The 24,067-nt window shown below is 36.9% G+C and overlaps 1 protein-coding gene across 2 annotated transcripts in view; it reads right to left on the reverse strand.

Moving 5' to 3' along the window:
* LOC150086817 (reelin-like) overlaps positions 1-24,067 on the reverse strand; it is a 1,004,591-nt gene that overhangs the window by 768,892 nt on the left and 211,632 nt on the right. For both annotated transcript variants that reach the window (XM_090372773.1, XM_090372772.1), the window contains exons 11-12: positions 17,743-17,951; positions 11,808-11,936 (exon numbers count right to left, since the gene is read on the reverse strand). In XM_090372773.1, the coding sequence (XP_090228899.1) occupies positions 11,808-11,936; positions 17,743-17,951 (338 nt within the window). The remainder of the gene's footprint in view (positions 1-11,807; positions 11,937-17,742; positions 17,952-24,067) is intronic.

Raw genomic sequence — 24,067 nt, forward strand, 5'->3', positions numbered from 1 at the left:
AAGTTCTATTAATGTAAACGGTTGGTTGTACGGCAGTGAGCGGTGCGTGAAGAAGTTGATTTTATACCGTTCCGCACCTGCTTTGATGTTGTGGAAGGTGGACGCATAGGTGGCAGAAGCTGATATTTTTGCAAATGATTCTGCTAATGCATTTGCAACTTCTTCAGGAGTAGAAATGTCTTTCCCTCTCCAATGAAGTATCGAAGAGGGCAGCCGAGTAAATTTGCCATTTAATGCCTGTATTCTTTTCCAGATGACTCGTGTATCCGTGTCTTTGGTAATGGTTGAGGCAAAAGCAATCCAAGAATCCCGTTTCGCTTTCCGCCTAACTTGTCTAGCTTTCGCTTTGAGTTTTTTATAAGCAATTAGGTTACTAGTGGTGGGATACTTACGGAAATTATTCCAAGCACGGTTTTTTTCCTGTTGGCAATTAAACAATCTGTATTCCACCAGTTATTTCTGTGTTTGTGATAAGGCGTGGATTTTGGAATGGAACCATTAGCTGCAGTGAGAATCTGATTGATTATATAAGTATTTACTTCATCAATATGTTGTCTTTGAACATAACATCTGTCTAAGAGTATTTGGGCAGAATAGCCTCCCCAGTTTGCCTTTTTAAACTGCCAGTTGGATCGTTGAACAGGATTCGGAGTTACTCTTGTTTGTAGTGAGCAAATAATTGGAAAATGATCACTGTTAAAGGGATCGGTTAAAACTGACCATGTCATGATTGGAAAGATAGATGGTGAACAAATTGACAAGTCTATTGCAGAAACAGATCCTGTTGCTAGGTGTATGTAAGTAGGAGATCCAGAATTTAATAAATTAAGATCATTATTGTTCATGAATTCCTCCATCAATTTGCCTCTTCTATCCATTGTAGTAGACCCCCACAATGGATGATGTCCATTAAAGTCACCAAAGAGACAAATTGGAGTTGGGAGTTGTGAAATCAGGCTGTCAAGTTCTGAATGCGGAAGTGGTAGAGATGGTGAAATATAGATGGAAACAAGGGTAACTGAAATACCAACTGCAATACGAGCTGCGACAACTTCTAGAGTGGTTCTCAATTAGATCGGCCTGGATGGAATGTCAGAGTTAACAAGAATAGCTACTCCGCCACGAGCAGGAGAGTTTGAACTCCTATCTCGTCTGTATATCACATAATTTGAAAATTTTGGTGAAATTTGGGGTGACAAGAAAGTTTCTTGTAGGCATACACCTATGGGATTGAATTGAGCTAGTAAATCCCTTAAGTCATCAGAATGACTACTTAGTCCTCTGCAGTTCCATTGTAGGATGTTATACATTATTTAGATTTAGCTGAGGATGATTCGTCTGACTGTTTTTTGTTCGTGGGACATTTCTTCCGGTCTTTTTTTGGGAATGTGGGGCGTCCAATATCCATGGTGTCATCTGCATGGAGTTCTAGAATGGGCTCCTCGTTACTTAGCAGCTCATCTACATCCATATTATTGGTAGGCGATTCCATTTTTTTTGAGACTGAGTGAGATTTTAATTGTTCTTTTTCAACTGAGACTAATGGGGTATGAGTAGGAATACTGATTGGAGTATTTGTGGCTTCGCTAGTTTTTTTCGGAGGATTATCTTTTTTAGAGGTTGAAAGTGTAAATTTAAGCCAATTCGCTAGAGATGTGTTAGGCGGAACTGATACATCCGTTTGAGCTGCAGTAGAAACAAAGTTTCTAGTTCGAGCTGCATAAGAACGACCACTAGGCATGGTCGACATAACTTGTCTACGTGCCTCAGGAAACGTGACTTTATTTTCAATTTTGTATTTTTGTATTTTCTTTCCTGTTATCCATAGCTCACAAGTTTTGGAAAAGGCTGGATGGCTTCCTTTGCAGTTTGGACAAACAGGAGTTTTGACTGAACAATCCGCTTTAGAGCCACAGATGGGACATGTGGCTTCCCCGCGACAAGCCTGCTGGGAATGGCCGTATTTCTGACATTTAAAGCAACGAACAGGATTCGGGATGTATGGTCGAATCCGGCAGTTTAAATAACCAGCTTTAATACAGGATGGTAAGTCTGGAGTGCTAAATGTCAGAATGATCGATCTTGTTGGAGTAAGATTTCCATCTCTTTTCGTCATGATCCGTTTTACATTTACTACTTTCTGACTGCTGAGTTCTTGGAGCAGTTCTTCTTCGGAGACTGTAATTAGGTCCCACTCGCTGATGACACCTTTTGATGAATTTAGTGTTTTGTGGGGAGTAATTTCTACTGTCAACCCACCAAATGTTGTTGTTTTTAACAGCCGCTCAGAATGTTTTGAGGTGGCTGTTTCTATCAGAAGGTCTCCGGATTGCAGTCTTTTAACCATTTTTGGTGATCCAGCAATTGACTCCAAGATTTTCTGAATTAAGAATGGTGACAACTTACCCACAGGTTGGGCAGATAGGGAATGAATCACCAGGAAGTTTGGGCAATCGTCATGACATTCTGCTTCTCTTCGCAGTCTTTTAGGTTGACTTGAGTCATGGTCAGGTTTAGAATCTTCCGCTCTTGAGCTCAAAGGCTCTAAGTTTGGATAATGATTTTTATCCATGATCGCTCCTTTTTGCCCTGGGGGTTTGCCTTTACCACCCAGGTTACCGGCCCCGCCACGGGGAGGCAGGAGCAGTGCCGCTTGGTGGCCAAGCGTAGAGTTAGTAAGTTAGTACAGCTAGCTAAATTAAAGAAAAAGGTACTTGCCTTCTTCTGGGCTCTCTTCTTAGTGTTTTTAAGTAAGTAGAGCTACTTAACAGAAAATATTAATTCTAAGAGAAAAACAAGGAAAACTCTGTCACTTGGAGGAAAAACGCTTTATAAACTCGCAAGAATCGCTTGGCCACGGAAACGCTTGGCACCCAGGGCCTAATGGCACAGGCCTGACATGCCAACCTATTTCTTTTTTTATTTAAAAAAAAAAAAAAAAAAGTTTTTGGTTTCTTAAAATTCTATTTGCAGTATAATATACCAATGCCTGTACCTTTTCATAATGAACTGAAATATTATGTAATCGTTAATTTATTTTTTTAATGCAAGATTGTGCTTTTACACTTGTTATTTTTAAAAATTCAATTTTATTAATTCTTTGGAAAAAATTATATAAACATAAAATTTAAACATGAGGCTATTAGTTTCTTCCAATTTCAAGTTCATAAATCTGTTAAAAGCAAAATTCCAAAGTAATGCATGTTCCCAAGTTACTATGTTTTGCAAATTTCACTTAACTCTGCATAAACAAGATACACTTATGAGCCAAACATTATGATCATTTACCTAATAGCATGTTGGACCACCTTTCACTGCAATAACCACTTGCACCCAGCATGGTATCAATTCCATCAGACCGTAGAAGTTGTCCTCAGGTATGCTGGACCAGATGGACAGAAGGATGTCCCACAATTTGGCAATGGAGTGAGGCTCTAGCATGGACTGGTGAATGCTGCATTCCCCACAAATATTAAATCTGATTGATGTTGGGAGAATTTGGCTGCGGGAGGCACAAAATGCTTGGACATGATCCTCGAACCATTCCTGCAAAATGCAGGCCTTATAACATGGAGCACTGTCTTGATGAAAGACTCTGTGCCATCTGGATACACAATCGCCATATAGACAATGTCCATGAAATATTGATGACCCAATGATGTCCATGAAACATCTCCCAAACTATGATACCATCAATGTTTTCTTCTAACCATACAGTCTGGTTGCAGATGTTCATTTGCTCACTCAAATACACACCCCTCCATCGGAATGATGAAACTGGAACCTTGATTCATCAAACCAGGTGACTCTTTTCCAGTTGTCCAATGTCCAGGAACAGTGCTCCTGTGCCAACTACAGATGGCAAGGCCAATGATGACTGGCCAACATGGATGCATAAACACATTGGCTACTCTATAGGCCATTTTCAAAAGTATTTTCTGGACAGTGTCCTCGGAAATATTTCTCTGTGCACCCTGGTTGTAGTCTGCCATTAATTTAGGGATTGTGAATAGGCAGTTGTCTGTTGTCCTGGACAGCATGCACTAACTGCCATTCACCTCGACTGTCAAACAGTGGTCTCCCCATCCCAGCACATTGGGTGGTTGTGTCTATCTTCAGACCGTTCCTGCCACACCTTCACTACAGTTGTCTTAAAATGGCCAACAATGTCTGCAATTGTTGAAATGCTGGTCCCTGCCTTCCTTCCACAAATCATTCCCAGTTAAAACTGTAAGGTCCTTCCCTTTTCCCACTGCAAGACTTTATACCGAAGAACTGACAAGCACTACCTCTACCATCACCATATATGCTTCACCAATCAGCAGTGTCATTCCTACGTACTGTGGAATGTGTCCACTCATAGAAACAGAGGTGGTCATAATGTTTCGACTGATGAGTGTATATCACTTCCAAAAGTACCTAAGTAAAATTTTGTGCTGTTGTTGTTGTTGTTTTGGTTTTTAGGAGCATTAGCAACTAAAGCCATATTGCTCCGGGATATGTGGTGGTCATTCCCTGACCTTTCCGCATCTTCCGTATTTGGTGGTGACGGGCTCGAACCCCGGTCTAATCAAGAAGCATGTGATATGCATTACTGCTCCTTCCCACCTGGCTACGGAGGCGCCCTAAATTTTGTGCATATTTATGAAGCTAGACAGTAGTATTTAATGCACAACAGATATTTTTCAAGTGGGCTTGTAAAGCTCTGTGCTACTGCTGTCAGGTTAATCTACTAGTTTTGCAGACTAGTACTACTAGTATTAGTTGCTACTAATTTTTTTGCTGTTTTTTTTTTTTTTTTGTTTTGTTTGAACAAAAAAATAGTAAAAATTTAATATTTAAAGAGAAATAAAATTTTAATAATTTTTAAACTCAAAAATATTAAATTTTTAATATTTTTTCTGTTTGAATTTGTGTAAATCTTATATGTCAATTCAACTTCCTTCAGTGTATTGAATACAATTTTCTGCTTGTGCTCTTCAGTAAATTCATGGACTCCAGTACTGATTGCCATAAGCCTAATCTAGGTGTGGTTTGACTAGTTTTCACTAACTACCAAAGAACTTTCCGAAAAATGCCTGGCACTTACCTGTATTACCACCATAGTATTCATGCCAAAAACTATCATATCATGTAATACTGTTGAAGATAACCTTCTTTAAGTTCTAATCAACCAACTTCACCTCTGTATAAAGGCTGCTATGCCCACTGTCAGACCTGAACATCAACACGAAAATACCTGAACATACTTTTTGCAACTCTGAAATTCTTTTATGTTTGTTTACTGATGGTACTTGTATTACATGTTATTAATGATTAGCTGCTTTATCCTGTAAGACTATGCCTCTTATTTGTTATTAAGTTATACACACAATTTGCTTATTCATGACAATGATTTTTTTTTTCATCATTTTCTGTTTTGAATTATTTACTTTATCGATATAAATATTCTCTTTTTATTGTATAATTTTTAATTTGAGTTTGTTGCCCCTACAGCTGTACCATGGCTGTCCCAGGGTATGTGTGTTTGTTTTTTTTATTGTGACTTTAAGTGAATAAGTGGATGTTGATTGACTGATAGGTGCAGTGCACTTTCATTATCTCAAATATTATTAATTTTATAATATTACCATATCTCAAATATTCCTTTTGTGGAATAATAATAATAATTCTGTTTCTACCTTTAACCTATTTGTTCATTGCATGAAATCACATATGCAAAATATTGCTAACTTTATAGCATAATTTCATCCTATTCAATTAGAAACATCTCATATTTTTAATTGAGAAACTGTGCAAAAAAAATTATAGCTTGGGAAGCAATGTGATGTGAGTTAATCCAAAGTGAACAGAATAATTTAAGAGAAAATCCAGAGTAAAATAGAAAAAAATGGAGATCAAAGTGATCCAATCCAACCAACATGTTAAAATGAGCCATACAAATAAAACAACCAGCAAGTGATCAATGTAAGGAGGAGTATATTTAGTAATGGCCTTACACTCCCTTCACTCATGTGGAACATTCAAAAGGGACATTCCGATTATATACATTATATGTAAAATTTTATACAAAATTATTCCACCACACATGGAGTAACATAACAGAAAAGACTGAAAAGTAGCTGGCAACATGGCTACATCAACAGAACAGACAAAACATAAAAACAAACAGCTGGCATGAAAATTTACAAATAGAAGAAGGTGAAGAAGAATTTACTGCAAGTTCTGGATGGTTTAGCAAATTCAGGGTTCAATGTGGTCCCAAAAATAGGAAGCTTTCAGGAGAGGCTGCATCTTCAGACAAAAAAGCTGCAGATAAATATCGAGAAGAACTAAAAGCAGTTACACAGCCAAACAAATCTTCAATCTGGATGAGACTGGTCTCTTTTGGAAATGAACATCAAACTGTACCTACATTACATGAGAATAAATGATTGCACCAGGTTTCAAAGCCTCTAAAGATCGCCTGACTCTGCTCTTGAGTGGTAATGCAAAGGGTGATTGCAAATTGAAGCCTCTGCTGATCTACCACAGCAAAAATCCATAGGTGCTCAAGGACTATAACAAAAGTTCCTTGTCAGTCTGCGGTATGTCAATAAAAAAGGATGGGTGAAAAATGGCATCTTCAGCAATTACTTTAGTAAAGAACTGCATCCAGAATTGAAGTCCTACTGCATGCAGGAAGAAATTCCTTTCAACTTTTTCATTATCCCGGATAATGCTCCAAGTCATCTGCAGGCCATCAACGTGAGTGATAACATTAACGTTTTTTTTCTGCCACCTAATATGGTTTCACTCCTGAAACTGATAGACCAAGGTGTAATTAATTAAAACTTCAAGTTGTATTATGGGCACTTTGCAAGGACCAAAGTTGTCAACCAAATGAACAATTGAACTTTTCTGTGAGAGCAGAGAATTTTGGAAGGCATTCACCAAAAAAGATACCCTTTTGTTAATCAAGTCTGCATGGATTGAAACTCCACAGCACTGCATGAACAGCATGTGGAAGAAGCTGTGCCCTCAATTCTGCCATAACTCTAAAGGTGTCAATGTGGATGCCACCATTAAAGTTGCTTTTAAAGATAACACCAGGATGGTCTCAAGAGCTGGCTTGGACGAATTTAACGAAAATGAAATTTAAAATTTGCGTGAATCTCAGACAGCAGAATTGAGTATTAAAGACAAGATGGAAAAACAGCCACAAAAGAAGATGAAGAAGCAGCATTAGCTTCCACCAGCCAGCAACAACCACCAGAAGGTTGCTGCCATCTTACAATGAAACAGCTAAAGGAGGCATTTCAACATCTTGAATGCTGCCTTATGATATATGAAGATGACCCAATGTGGACAGGAGATCTATGGTTAGGAGAAAAATGTTGGAATGTGCTGCTCCCAATTAAGAAATCCTCCATGAGAAGAGAAAGTCACAAATTCAACCAACACCTTATTTGGGAAACCATTCACTTCTGTTTTGCTACACACACACACACACACACACACACACACACACACACACACACACACACACACACACACACACACACACACACACCCTTCATTCAGTTAGAAGTTGAGGAAGATGAAGAAGCTAATAATAATGCCCCTGCAGAGAATCCCCAGTCCCCAAACATTGAATGATTAATGATATGTATTAATTAATTATGTTCGTTATAATTTTCTTTATTGTTTTCAGCAATGGTAGAATGCATCCTCCCTATTTTACATGTATTGGAATAGGAAAATCTTGTTCAATTTATGCAATTTCTGTTTATGCAAGGTCTCGGGATCACATCTATCATGTAAACAGAGAACTTGTTGTAACAACAGAAGCAGGAGTTTCTTCTGACTTGCATATTCCACAACTTAATATTGTATTCTGATACCATGTTTATCATGTTGAAAAAGACATCAAATATAACGCAAAAATTTATGCAATCATGTTTAAGAAATGAAAAAAAAACTGTTCTTGTTTAAAGTTTTTAAAATTATTTTTAAACAAAATTTGCAATTAAATAAAAAAAATAAAAAAATAGATTAAAAATTTAAAAAAGAAACTGCTTTTGTAGAAATGAAAAGTAATTATCAAAAAATTAACATCTAAAATAAATTAACATTTGTCAAACAGTGGCAGACAAAACAACTGCATCACTTGTGAATTTTGCAAATAATGTGTTCTGCACTGTATTGTGGGTTGCAGAAATGTTCAAAATGCATTTGTTAGATAGAAAATATATCTCTGTGAATGAAATCCAATAAAAAGAATTCACCTAATATACCTAATTGCCATAAACATATTCTCAAAGAGTAAAATGCGTAATTAATGGAAATATGAGAAATCGTGCAACCAAACATACATTTTATTGCATTTACGTGTACAAACTGAAATGACAAATTAACGTAATAGTGTTATGTACAGGCAGTTCCTGCTTTATGAGTTCCGGGTTTATGAGTTGTTTTTTTTCAAGTATCAACAAATTCAAAAATATGAACATTAATTGCAAAAAAATGAATGTTAAACATTCATAAATCCCACATTTCAAACCACGCTTGTAACTATACAAAACAGTGCACCCCGCTTTACGAAATTAATCTGTTCAGAGACACCACTGTATTGTGAAAATATCATAATGTGAACCCATTGTTTTTTGGTTATTCATTCCAAGACCTTGGAAGTTGAAATTTTTGCTATATAACTAAGCTATTTGTCTCTTTCAAAGGTCATTTTTATAATGTAAATTGTATTAGTTACCAATTCAAATCATTAAAACGCATCACACTTTAATCATTATCATATGTTCCATTAAAAGAATCAATTTTGAATGCCTTTGTGATATTTTTCTAAAGCACATTTCTGGAGGTCACGACCGTAAAATAATAAAAACAATTTACACTTTCTGGTTTATTGTGCTTTTCTGTTACTGCAGGCAATTATAAATGGGTAGTAAACTCAGTGTTACTGAATTTGCGCTGACTGGGCTAGCTGGATGGGTAAAGTGCTGCCTAGCAACCAGGCCGCAGATTCAAATCCCACCTCGGGCTTGGATCAGAGTAGTGCAAAAACCTTGGGAGGTGCATTATGGCCACAGAAACCGATATGCCAAACAACTAACAAAAAAAAAACTGCATTTGTGAAAATACCGATAACTGCAACTGTGTGCATTTTTATGTTATTATGGTGAAATGTTTCTCCTTCAGTGCAATCTTCAATCATATGAAAAACAAATAAATTTTCAGAATCTTCTCTTCAGACCTTTTCTTTGTAAAATTATTACTCAGCACATATTGCTAGTTGCAATCTCACTTGCACGTATTGTGTTAGTTAGTTGCAATTTGTGCATTAGCATTAGTAGAGGCATATGATGCAAGAAAGCAAGCATCTTGCTTTCTTGCATCATATGCTATATATGGCTTATACAGCATCAGCCAAAAAAAACCCCCACTTCCATTTCACCCCTCCGTTCATTTGAAATACCTGTCCTTTTTATTATTATTATTATTATTATTAATATCCATATGATGCAAGGAAGCCTGAGGCTTATGCTGCACCAGGAAAAAAAAAAAAAATGTTCCCGAGTAACCCTGAGAGTGAGAGAGAGAGAGAGAGAGAGAGAGAGAGTCAAAAGTAGAAGGGAATCACCAAGAAAGAGAAGAATGATGATATCCAGCTCAGGACCCTGGGTGTGCCAAGCCCATACTCACAAGGCTACCAACAAAATACAGACCAGGCTTTAAAAAAATTCTACCCCTTGAGCCTTGCACAATCTTTCCAGGGCCGAATTGATCGACAAGGCTCCCATCATATTCTCCCTCCTATCGTGTCTGGGCAGAATTGCAGACACTTTCAAATTCAACCCTAATTCACGGCTTTTTTTCAACAGTGACCTGTACTTGTTAAGTAATTCTGTATGCTGTTAAAAAATGCTTATGCATGCCATCATGAAATTTATAAAGAAAAGAGTAGCTCTTGGAAACAAATACCTCTTGAAGCATTTCTGAAGAAGACAACTCCTTTTGAACGAATCAATAACGAGTGCCGACCCAACATTGAGTGATCAACTCAGGGACTCACATCTGGTGAGTATGGGCTTGGCACACCTAGGGTGCTGACCTGGATATCACATTCTTCTCTTTCTTGATGATTCCCTTTACTTTTGACTCTCTCTGTCTTTCTCTCTCAGGGTAACCCGTGGAATTTTTTATTTTTTTGACTGGTATAGCATAAGCTGCAGGCTTCCTTGCACCCATGTAGCTAATAATAATAATAATGAGTGAGCATTTAGTCAATGATGAAGAATAAACATTCTTTAACATTTGAAAGTCATAAATAATTTCTTTAAATTATAATTTGCTTGATTTTACAGGCTGTTTTCATTTCTTTGGATAAATCAATCATTGTTTAAACATAAACTAATTAGCTAACCAATTTCATTGTTGAGAAGGTAACTTCTGTTTTAGACATTATGTCTGTGAGAAATAAATTCCCACTTTACGAGGGTGCACTAAGAATGAATTAACTCATAAAGTCGGAACTATCTGTACTGTAAATCAGCAATATAAGTACTCAATATTTTGTTGTTCCTCCTCGAGCTGCAATTACAGCCTTGCAATGATCTGGCACAGAGTTAATCAACTTCTGGATATACGGTTGCCCAATTTCATGGTACCACACCCTTAGAATGCTCTCCTGCAGCTGAATCTTACTTGTTGGCTTCTTCTGAGCAATTTTAGACAACATTATGTAGCAGCAATTTTATATAGGGTACAAATCTGGACTGTTTCCAGGCCAGTCCAACACTGTAATGCCAACATTTGTGAGACAAGAAGACAACCTGATCATTAAATCTAAATACCATAAAACTTACCAATTTTGCTGTGAGGCAAGGTGCGGTGATCCCTAATAATGGGTTTCAGGCACTCCCCCAAGATAGCAGTGTAGGTTTCTGCATTCGTCGTTCCATTAATAAACTTAATTTGCCCCACCCCTTTGCTTGTTATGCATCCCCAGACCATCTGAATAGCAGGGAACTTTACAGTCAGTGTTATGCAGTCAAGATGGTATGCCTCCGATTTTCGTCTTCTGACATATCGCTTCCCATCTGAGCTATGCAGGGTTGAATTTCAATTCATCAGAAAAGATGAAGGTGACCCATTGCTCCTTTGTCCATGAAACATGTTTTAACCCAAGCAAGCCACTTCTTCCTCATTTGTTGGGTCAACAAAGGCTTCTTCTTGGGCCGATACGCATGCAGACCACATTCTGAAAGCCGTCTTTGGATAGTTTGTGCACTTGTTTCAACACCAGAGACCATCTCAAAGTCCAGTTTTAGATCAGGAGCACTAGAATGGCAATTACGAAGGCATAGCCATTTCAAATATCGACCTTGGAAAGGCACAGTCACTCTCTTATGGCCTAATCCAGGTTTTCTCTTCACATCACCATTTTCACACTTTAATTTTAGCACCCAGGGTACTGTTGACTGGTGGCTTTATCAGCGATATCACATGTAGAAAGCCCTTCCTGGGACAAAGCAACAGCTGCACTTTTTTTTTTTTTTTTTGGTGTCAACTGAACATTACACCTCCGCAAAACAGGATACTAATGAGCGTGTATACATTTCCAATGCTGTATTTATAGAAACGGCTGATGCAATAGAAGTGTTATCTGATGCACTTCCTTTGCTTTGTGACAAACATTTCACTACAAAAGTTACTTTTTTTAAGGTGATGCAGTATTTTTGCCCACCACTGTATGTTGTCAAATAACATATAAAATAAATTACATATAAAAATTAACAAATAACACTTACGCATTAATTTCTGATGATGCAATGTAACTTCTTATTGCAGAATGTGTACCATTGCAATTTGGAGGAAGACACAAATCATGTAATAAATTCCAAGAATGACCATGGTTGGTAGAAAATTCAACAGCAACTCTATATATAATTTAAAAAAACATAAGTTCATTTTTGGTTATTAAAGAAAAGATGTTCACAATCTTACTTGGCATTCAAAGTTTATCTGAGAATAGAAACTATACTCAAATCATCTGTTAGTGATCTATGACAATGTATACATACAGTGTACACACAAAAACAAACTTGTATTTTATTGATTTATATATGTAACCAATGAGATTATCACAACTTCTCTACCACTATAACAAAAGTAATATATTGTTCAAATCCTTCCTTGTGAAAAGCTTGCTTTTTTTTTTATGTAAAATAAGCTTGCTATTTTCATATTTGTAAAGTTCTTTTGGTAGAAGCAATTTTCTCACACAACAGCAAATTTTTGTGCTGCTGCTGCTACTGTTGTTTGTAAATTTTTGGCACATGAACTAGTTTGATCACAGTTCATCAGTTCATGTGGTGCAAATGTTCTCAGGCTGATCCACATGTTGTTTTGGCTGAAAAGCCTGGAATGGAAACTCATGGGAAAAGTGTAGGGGGGGGATTCTTATTCTCTCTGCCTCAGATTGGATTACTACAAACTGACTCACTACCAAAAAGTATTGAGTCAATTTACTACATTTTGCAGTGAACTAATCTTAAAAATTTTAAAAACATCTTCATAAATCTTTAAAAATTCCTCCAATTTGTTTGTTTGTTATTTAGTTTTTAGGAGCATTAGCAACTAAGGCCATATTACTCCGGGGATATGCGGTGATCATTCCCTGACCTTTCCGCATCCTCCGTATTTGGTGGTCACAGGCTCGAACCCCAGTCTAATCAAGAAGCGTGTGCTACGCACTGCTTCTCCTGCCCACCTGGCTATGGTGGTGCCAATTCCTCCAGTCTCTAACAAAATCTGAACCTAGCTCTTTCCATCAAGTCACAACTGGTGAATGGACTGTACTATCGCAAACAGGATGATAAAAGCAAGAAAAGCTATTTTGTGCTTCAGATTTTATGTGGATAGTGTACAGAGGGAGTATGTTTAAAACAAATACAGGCACTAAAGTCAGCTTAAGCAAATCTTCAAAAATGCCCAAACGAAACTTCAGATTTTAATTTGAAACTCCAGTTCCATTTTATTGTTTGTCCCAAATTAGAACCAGCACCATCATGATAGTGGTGATAGCTGAAAGAATAAAGATATTACCAGCATTTAGTTTACTTAACCCTTTTAAAGCTTTAAATACTAAATTATATCAACATGCACAGTTTCAGGCTGCCAAAATTTACACAACCCAGTCTTTCTTGGTAAAAACATCCTTTTGTGCTCCCAACTTGTCATGTTGCCAGTGTCAGACCCGCTGTGTGCAGCTTCTGGGACGGAGGTTGCACACAGTGTTATCCCAAGTTAAAGACCCCATAACAAAAGAGGCCAGTAGTGGGGTAGTATATGAGATTAAGTGTCCGGATTGTGGGGATTGCTATGTTAGTGAGACAGGACAGCGGTTCAAAGATCGTCTGGGGGAGCACATGAATGCTATAAAGACCGCAAATTATGGGAAGTCTGCTGTGGCAGAGCATTTTTGGGAGAAGCAACACCAGATATCCCCAGAAGGAGCGGTCATAGTGGACCGTGCACATGGGTTCTGGGACCGCAAGTGGCTCGAGAGCTTGTGAATCAGTGCATCTAACAACATTATTAATAGGGATAGGGGTTTTCATTTGCATCCCCTTTTTGAGGCCGTTGTCCTTGGATGGGACGATCAGTTCAGTATAACACAGTCCCAAGCCATTTCCAGTCCCAGTGCACAGGTGGGGAATTCCGATCATGTTCCTGTGGAACCACGTGTGTGAGAGCTGTGGGCCTGCTACTTAAGGATGTGCTGTACAATAGTATTACACTGTTGAGAAAAGAGGCTGTCACTTCCGAAAGCTATGGTTACCGGTATTTTAATGATTCATCATTAAAATACCAGTAAATAAGTTACATCATTTTAATTTTTAGCGTTTTTATTATAACTATTGTAAATAGATCAGTTTTTATTTAGTTTTTATTTATTTTATATGTATATATTTTAATTTTATAGTAAAATTAAATACTATTTAATTGCATGGTTGGTGTTGAGTGTAGTTATTGTGAATATGAACTTTCCCAACCTCATAGGCGTTTTTGAAGATTTTATTGTACAATCAGTGTGCTTGATTTTATTTTATCATTTTAATTTGATCCGGTCTCATACTATATTAATAAAGTTTCCTATTTTAATAAAGTTTCAGTTATATTATTGGTGTATTATACAGCAGTTATTATGAATCAGAACATTACCAACCCCAGAGGCCTATTTTAAGAAAAAAGATGGTCTTACCAAGAAAGGCTTTAATTCTGGAAATTGCAGAATCTAGAGACTAGGCACTTGCTAGGTGATCTGATTGAGGTTTTTAAGGCTTTGAATACATTGGGCAAGCTCAATACTGATGGAATTCTTTCTCTTGCTCAGACTACATATGTAAGGTGGCATAATTCAAATTGAGTAACGTTGATTACAGAATAGATGTGTGGAGGTTTGCTTTCCACAGGAGGCGCCTCCGTAGCCAGGTGGGAAGGAGCAGCAGTGCGTAGCACGCGCTTCTTGATTAGACCGGGGTTCGAGCCCGTCACCACCAAATACGGAGCATGCGGAAAGGTCAGGGAATGACCACCGCACCGGAGCAATATGGCCTTAGTTGCTAATGCTCCTAAAAAAAAAAAAAAACCAAACCAAAAAAAAAAAAAACCTTTCCACAGGCCAGTGGGTGGCTGATTGTTGGAACAAACTTCCATTGGTTATTGTGGAAGGTGGTAGTTTGAATAAATTCAAGGAAGAACTATTGGAGGGGAATGGACAGGTGATGTGGGAAGTTTTTTCTTTTTTGGCTGATGCTTTATAAGCTTGCTTTCTCGCACCATATGCTACTACTACTAATACTAGCAATAATTTAAAGCTTATCACATGGAAAGGTGTATTGTTTTTTTAAATATACTTGATATATCTAAAATAAAAACAAATTTCACAATGTAATTAATTTGAATTATTTCATCTGTAGTCATGAAAACAAAGGTTTTTTGTACTAAAAATAAATTTATATAGGTTTGGTGTTCTGCCAACTTTTATCTAATCTAGAATATCCTGATACTCAAAATAGAAGTAACCTTGCTCATCTCACTTCTCACTGGCTTTAATCTGGCACCTTTTTGTTGCTGGGTTAGGAGCTTTTCTGTTAAGTGCCAAAGAAACTAAGGCCATAAGATATCAATATAAAATGTCTGTCCACTGTGCATATTAAATAGGCAGCATGCCTATCTGTGGGATGATATACCTGAATTACGAGAACAAAAAACCCTACATCAATGCTTTTACGTCTAAATTTAGATATAAAAGGCCTTGAATGGATTGAGCAGGCTCAATGCTGATGGGTTTCTTCCCCTTGCTCAGATTACAAACCTGAGGGGAACATAGATTCAAACTGAGGAAAGACTTGCCGAATAGATGTACGGAAATTTGCCTTTAGCCATCAGGTAGTTGATTGCTGAAACAAACTTCCATCTGTTGCTGTGGAAGTTGATACTTAAATAAATTCAAGGTAGAACTAGGCAAACATTTGAAATGAATGGATCAGTGAAATGTGAAGGGTTTTTTTTTTTTTGGCTGATGCTGTATAAGCTTGCTTTCTTCTATCATGTGCCTCTACTAATGCTAATGCTAACCCTAAACCATTTTTGATTTCATAATCCAGTTATTTATAGTACTATAACATGGATATTATGTAATGTCTCCTACATATCCTCATTACATGGTTCTCTTTTGTGAAATTACTGGTGTCACTGCACAAGACGCCTTGAGTACTGCGTACAGGTCTGGAGGCCTCATTTTAGGAAGGATGTAGATTTACTTGAGCGTGTACAGAGAAGGGCAACAAGATTGGTGAGGGGAATGAAGGGATCCTCTTACCAAGAGAGGCTTAAGTTCTGCAAACTGCAGTGGCTGGAGACTAGGCACCTGCGCAGTGATCTGATTGAGGTATATAAGGCCTTGAATGGGTTGAGCACGCTGAATTCTGATGGGATCCTTCCACTTGTTCAGATTACGAACCTAAGGGGGCATAAATTCAAATTAAGAAAAGACAGATGTAGATTAGATGTGCAGAAATTTGCCTTTAGCCAGCGGGTGGTTAATTGCTGGAACAAACTTCCATCTGTCGTGGAAGTTGATAGGATGAATAAATTTAAGGAGGAACTGGACAGGCATTTGAAGGGAATGGTGTGATTTTTTTTTTTTTTTTTTGGCTATTGCTGCATAAGCTCATACACTTGCTTTCTTGCATCAAATGCCACTGCTACTACTACTACTACATGACTTTTTTAAACCTAAAAATAAAAAACAAAAAAATTAATAATACATTTAAGATATTACTCTAAAAATTGGGTTAAATACATATATACAGGTTGTTTCAATTAAAAGGCACCCGGGTCTACCTTGCTTATTTTTAGGTTCAGATTATTTTCTTTGTCATCTGCACATTTTTTGTCATATACACAGCAAAAATTTTGAATTTTACTTTTTATGTTAAAATTAGACTAAGTATTATCATTTATATAAAATTATATTACAAAATTTTGATGTTAAAATTAGAGTAAGTATTATCATTTAGATATTATGATGTCTAAATTCAAATTTTGCTTAATCAACTGCATTTTTCTCAATGAAAATGTTGTTTCCCAATCTCAATTTAGTCTAAAATTGCCATTGGCACACGTCTGAAGTACATGTAAATTGATTGATTTAAATTAAAAACAGAGCAAACACAATGGTTGTTGGTGATGGTCATCCTTCAGTATGCATGTTTAGCCATAGTATGTAGTTAGCTAAACATGGACAATTTGTGTTATGTCTGCTCACACTGAAGCTACTGTGTTACTATTTTTCTTTCTTCAAACAAAATTTAAAAAATAATAAATAAATAATAATATGGACATATACCAATGACATCTTTAAGACTAAACCAAAAACTGGGAACAACTCTCCCACTGAGAAATTAAGAAATTAATAAGGCAAAATTTTAATTTAGAAATCATAAAATCTAAATGGTAATACTTAGTCTAATTTTAAAATCAAATTCAAAAATTTCACTCCAAATATCACAAAAAAAGGTCCAGGTGACAAACAGCCTAAACTTAAAAATAAGCAAGACAGACCCCAGTACCTTTTAATTAAAACACACTGTACATTTGTAATTTAATATATCATGTTTATTTTATTCTAAAATAATAAAACACATGGCTCCTTGCCCTCAACTTTGGTCAAGGAGCCATGTGTTCAAGCCAGCACCCCACCCCCAAAAACACAAATGCTATTAAAATAATAAAAAAGAAACAAAGGGCCTACAAGCACTATCTTTGCAAGGGACATCAGCACGTGTGAACTCCAAAAAGATTTTGTATTACAATCACTGACTGCTGTCCCAGCCTCAGTGTTTCACTCTCAGTGTCTCAGCAATAAGTAACTGAAATTAAACAGAATTTTGGAGTTCATAAGTCCATTGAAAAGACAGTGCTTTTAGGTTCTTTGTTTCCCTTTGTGGTATTTTTATATTTATTATTTTAGTAGCTTTTGCTCTTTGGGGTGTGAGAATGTGTCTCTTTGGGCAAAGAACCATATGTTCACTCCTCTGAGGACAAGTGTTGTTTTGGTCCCCATTAACAGCATTAATTATCTGTATTTATTTAACAGTTCAAGTTTCCTAAATTTAATTTAATAACAATATAACCACATTTTCATTCCCTATAATAAATAAATTATTGTTTTACCTATTATCAGTAGAATTCATTCCACATTCCAAATTAGCTTTGAACTGTAGAACATAATTAACACTAGAAGGAATCCAGGGAAGTAACAAAATGTGATCGATAGCCCAAACATCTTTGTCTTTACCTCTGCTTTTAGTTTGGTACCAACAGAATCGCCCATTAGATATTTGGGCTTTTGAAGGAACAGGTAAAGAAATTAGTGATGGACCCTGTAAAAATTCATTTTAAAAGTTATGTTGTATTGATACTTTGCTAGTTGGTGTTAGATATGATAATCAATATATGAATTACCTCCTGAAACAATGAAATATCTCATTCAATCTTTTTTGAAAAGTACAGTAAATAATTAAGTATATATATATAAATATATATACATATAAATTCCATAAAAATCAATAATGAGAGATTATTTGACTATAATCTTTCATAACATATAAGTTAACATCCTTCCTAACACCCTTCTATTATACAGACTTCATTCTAGCACTTCTGCACATGTGAAACTTCACATTTTAGAATCACTGTCTTATTACTAGAGAGTACTATGGGTACTGATTGCAGATATTTTTTATGGCTAAAGTTTCAAACTAAATGTTAGTATCAAAATAAATATGTTGATTATCTAGCCTTTGCCGACCAGGCTAGCCAGGTGGGTTAAGTGCTTGCCTGGCAACCCAAAGGGCGCGGGTTCGAATCCCACCTCATGCTTGGATATCACGATGGTGCCGCACCTCCGGTTACGGTTGGATTTCATGGCCACGATACACGAAGGAAGCGGAAAAAAACTGGTTCCTTCGTGTATTGCTCACATCATACGAAATAAATAAATCTAACCTTTAAACAAAATTGTTTTTTTTTTTATGAAAACCATAAACACAAATGATATTAGAACCTATAGTACCATGCATGGTTTCAAGGTAAGAAGAGAAAAGTTAGTTGGCGACATTAGACTTTTATATCTATAGATTATAATTTTCAGGAAATACACATGGAGGACAGTTGTTCCAGAAAACAGAAGTTGAAGGGATATATCAAAAAGAAGAAAAGTTGGCTCTGTGAGCTCAAAGTTTGACAATAAATGGATGTTGATTGTTTGTGCATGTGTATAGACTGGTTTGGAAGAGAGAGGGGGAATTATAGAAGCCAATTCAGAAGAACAGTGCCCACAGAAGTAGATACTTCTGTGGGCACTGTTGAAAAAGCATGTAGAGAGAGAGAGAGAGAACATCTATGAGTCAGAGAATGGAGAAACTTTATAAGAGACTGGCCATTAATTAACCCATCCTCTTTTGAATGGAATCTAGAAGTCTGAGAGAAGTTTTGGATGCACCATCCCAGATGTGGGAACTAGTATTCCATGAAGGGTCGATTTGTGATTTGTACTGAGTGGATAGTTGTTTAGAGAAAAGAATACCAAGAGCGAAAGAGAAAACCTAGTTTTATAGATGTGGAGAAAGCAATATTAGTGATCTGCTTAAGCCAAGGGAGATTAAAAGTCATGGAAATCCCTAACAGAGATATGTATTTTTGTCTTGAAATTAGAGCGCCATCGAATATAAGCAGAAGAATAGGAGCAGAAGAATCCTTTTTGTGAGATATCAGACAGGACTGAGTTTTGAAATTTGAGGATTGAAATTAATTTGGAATGGGACACAATGGAGCCAAGGTGGGGGGGGGGAATGTCTTTGTGTGTGTGTTCAATGCAAACAGAACAAGGAAATTAGGAGCAAACTGTGCATTCTGATGGGAGTTTCTAAGTTATCTTTTCCTTACAGAAGAATTAACTAGAAATCAGCATTTAAGTAATTAGTAATAAAATTTGAGGAGTTAAAGCTGTTTGTGCAGGGTACGATTTCTCAAATTGGAAGGTGCAATGTAATGTGCTATCATCAACAAAACTATGGATTGGATTTCCAGTCAATAAAAGGAGGTGATTAATATATAAGATGAAAAGAGTGGGAAAAAGAACTGAACTGTGGGAAGTTTCTGCTAGTGCACTAGGATTAGCACCGACCGGGCTAGCCAGGTGGGTAAAGTGCCTACCTGGTAACCCAAAGGTCGCAGGTTCGAATCCTGCCTCGGGCTTGGATCAGAGTAAAAAAAATGCAAAAACTTTGGGAGGTGCATTATGACCACAGAAGCCGATGCGCCAACAACTAACAAAAAAAAAAAAAAAAAAAAAAAAAACTAGCATTAGCAGAAAAGTTAGAAAATAAAGAGCCATCAACTGCAGCAAGAATAAAGAGAGAAAACTGGATACTCAATTACAAAAACCAATTAGCAATCCATAAGATGGAAGCTTATTTAGAAGACCTTTATGTAACTGCTTAAAAATCAAAAGCAACTGCTTGAGTTTCACTAAACTTTTCCATAGATGGGTAACACAGAGCCAGTATCACCAGTGGATTGACAATGATGGAATCCAAATTGGTGATCACTGGTTAGATGGAGGTTTCAAAAGATATTAGGAGTTGGTGATTAATGAATCTGTCCACTGCTTTAGAAAGAGTAGCGATAGGTGCAATGGGGCAACATCTGCTGATGAGGCTACTGGACTAGAAGCTTTTTCGGTACTGCTAAGTGGAACTTTATTTATTGATTTAAATTCATTGTTTTTAGTAACTTCTGATTTAAAATTAGAAGTGTAGTATTTATTTGTAATTCCCTGATTAATTTAGTGTATTTGTTCTTTACTTAGCCCTTAAAAAACTACAGTCGACTTCTGCCGCCATTGTGTGGTATTAATAAGAATGGTCAAATTTTGCTTCCATTGTTTTAATACTGATATAGGCGATACTTGGAGATTTCTAAATAGTTTTATAGCAGCTTAATCAGTATTAGAAGAGTCTTAAACTACAATTTATAACAATATAAGTTTTAATAACTTAATTTCATCACACAGTATGTAATGTATGACAATAATATTCTTATAGCTTTTTGTATCGGTGAATTGGCATGAATACAGTATTACCTAACTAGTAATATACTGCATAATAGTGGAATCATAAGTTATTAATTGAAGTAAACAAGTAGCTCATAGGCTCTAATCATGTAGGTTGGTGTATGTTTTTTTGGTTCACCTAATAAACTTTATATTAGCAAGGCTATAACTAATTTAAAACTCTACGAACCTAATGGTACAGCACAATACATATAACATAACTTGATTGCATAATACATATTATTGCTTTTAGGTATCCATCAGTTTAGTATATTATTCTCAGATTAAATTGAATTTAAATGGAAATCATGCCTCAGACTAGAGCAGCAAAGCAACAGGCTCAAAGCAGTGGGAGTGCTGTGGCTCAGGAGAGTATTGAAGGGACAGTTCTACAAATCATGGCCTAACGAAATGTGGGATGCTTGTGAACCTATCTGGAATGGAACAAGATGCAGTGAAAGGGGGATATCTTTATGTGTATTCAGTGCAAACAGTATGAGGAAATTAAGTGCAAACTTGGAGTTTGATGGGTGTTTCTGAGAGCTTGAAGAACAAGGTGGATGCCTTCAAAGCAACTAAAATGGAGAGCCCATCAAGCTCTCAGCTACCCAACTCAAAACCAGAGCCCTCACTTGTGAATCAGCTAACACAGCAGCAACCCCCAAGGTGAATGTGCTGGTCCCAAAGGAGGTAGCTACTGTCAGGGTAATGGGAAATATGCCATTCAAAATTAACAGGTGCAATAGGACTAAAGAAGTAGTAATGGCAACTGATGCAAGAAAGCAAGCTTATATAGCATCAGCCAAAAAAAAAAAAAAAAAAAAAAAAACCAGTTCGCCCAAGAATTTGTCTAGTTCTCTCTTGAATTTCTTCAACCCATCCACTTCCACAACAATAGATGGAAGCCTGTTCCAACAATCAACCACACACTGGCTGAAGGCAAACTTCCACACATCTATCCTGCAACCATCCTTCCTCAACTTGAATTTATACCCCCTCAAGTCTCAGCAAGTGAAAGAATACCATTAACATTCAGTTTACTCAATCCATTTAAAGCTTTAACACCTCAGTAAGATCTCCCCACAGATGCCTAGTATCAAGTTTCTGCAATTTGCAGAACTGAAGTCTTTCTAGGTAAGAGCAATCCTTTCTTCCCTTCACCAGTCTGGTTGCCCTTCTCTGCACCTGTTCCAGCAGATCTACATTGTTTCTAAAGTGAGGCCTCCAGACCTGTATACAGTACTTAAGATGCAGCCTAACCATGGCCTTATACAAAAGGATAATCACCTCCTTATTCCTGCTAACAAAGTTTCTGCATATATCATTGACAAAACACCATAAGCTGTCCTGGCAGCATGTCTGCACTGCTCAGAGAATTTGATATCTGACTGACAATTATCCTCAGATCTTTTTCATTCTCCACTACCCTGAGTGTAGTACCACACAGTTAATAAATTAATCTGGGTTTACTGCTATTCATATGCAGAACCTTGCATTTGTCACTTTTAAACTTCAACTGCCATTTCTCAGCCTATCAACCCAATTTTCCTAGATCTTGCTGCAGTAGCTCACCCTGATGACTGTCGTTAACCACTCTGCCTAACTTTGTATCATCTGCAAACTTAGACATTAAGCCTGATATACCTTCATCAATATCATTGATAAATATTGAAAACAACAACGGACCTAGCACCGAAACCTGGGAAACTCTCCTAATAACATTAGTCCATGAAGAGCAGTGCCCATTGATAACCACTCTCTATCTTCTTCCACTTAATCATCTTTTTATCAATAGCAGTAACTTGCCCTTAATGACACATTGCTCCAGTTTGTACAGCAGTCTTTTACGTGCAACAATATCAAAAGCCTTCCTGAAATCCAAGTATACGATGTCAAAATTATAATTATTTTTTTGCTTCCAGTTCCTTGGTCACTGCATCATATCAGATTGGTTAGACAAGACCACCCCTAGCCAAATATATGCTGTGATTGCAGTATAATTGCATGCTGTCCAAATGGTACTACATTCTTTAACCAGTGATTCCATTATTTTTCCTGGAACAAACATTAAGCTCACAGGTCTGTAATTATTCATGTCACCTTTTGATCCCCCTTTATAAATTAGGTATATATTTGCATTTATCCAGACCATAGCAACCTCCCCCGAATCCAAGAATGCTCTCATAATTATGGCTAAAGGTTTGCTTATCTCTTTTGCTGCCTCCCTAATATTATTATTATTACTACTAGGCATATAGTGCAAGGAAACCTGAGGCTTATGCTACACCAGCCAAAAAAAAATTTCCAGGTCACCAAGAAACAGAAGAATGGTGATATCCAGCTCAGGACCCTGGGTGTGCCAAGCCCATACTCACCAGATGTGAGCCCCTGAATAGATTCCATCTGCTATAGGTGCCCTTTTTATGTCCATCCTCAATTTCTTCTCCACTTTCCTTTAGAGTCAGATAATAATTTAAGTTAATATACTTTGATATTAATTAATTTATCGATTAAAATAACTGTATCCAACAAGTACAGGTCAATTTTGAAAAAAAGCAGTGAGTTAGGGTTGAATTTGAAAGTGTCTGAAATTCTGCCCAAACACAATAGGAGGGAGTATATGATGAGAGTTGATCAATTCGGCTCTAGAGAAATTGTGCAAGGCTCAAGTGGCAGAATTTTTCTCAGACTGGTCTGTGCTTGTTAACAGGAGAGACTGCTCCTATAGGGATGGGATACACTTCAATAGAAACGGTACAAGAATATTTGCTGATGCTATTCAGGCAGTGTTAGGCGGGGTCAGAAAACTGCTATCTTGGGAGATATATGGACTAATAAATTAACAGTAACCGCTGGCAGAGGTGAAAGTGATTCTTGCACTGCTTCTATTGGAATGAGCAGCAGCCTCGAAAACAAGGTGCAGGGGATTTCAGAGACTGCTGGGAGTCATTGAGGAACAAGTAAATACGTAGGCTGTGTTAGGGTAGCTAAGAAGAGGAACAGGTGCATGTATAATTGTGTATACACCAATGCTAGGAGTTTGGTAAATAAATTTGATGAATTTGAGGTGTTGATCAAAACATAAAAGGCAGATATTGTTGGGATATCAGAGACACGGTGTCACACAGATATAAGGAATGCAGAAATGGAATTTGGGGAGACATGGGTGGACAGAGCAGTGTCGAGTCAGTTTGGTGTGACATAAGCAATGAGAAAACAAAATTGAGAGCAGAGAAAAAAGAGTGTATTATAGGTCTAATGACTCTGATAAATATAATAAACAACGGTATAGAGAAATAGAGTGTCTTATAATGGGGGATTTTAATTTCCCAGATATTGACTAGAATTTATGGGTTGGTCACTCACACACTAGCAAGGCTTTTG

Source organism: Mastigoproctus giganteus, chromosome 4 (genome assembly GCF_048544385.1).
Source record: "Mastigoproctus giganteus isolate SK-2022 chromosome 4, ASM4854438v1, whole genome shotgun sequence".
NCBI classification, from domain to species: Eukaryota; Metazoa; Arthropoda; class Arachnida; order Uropygi; family Thelyphonidae; genus Mastigoproctus; species Mastigoproctus giganteus.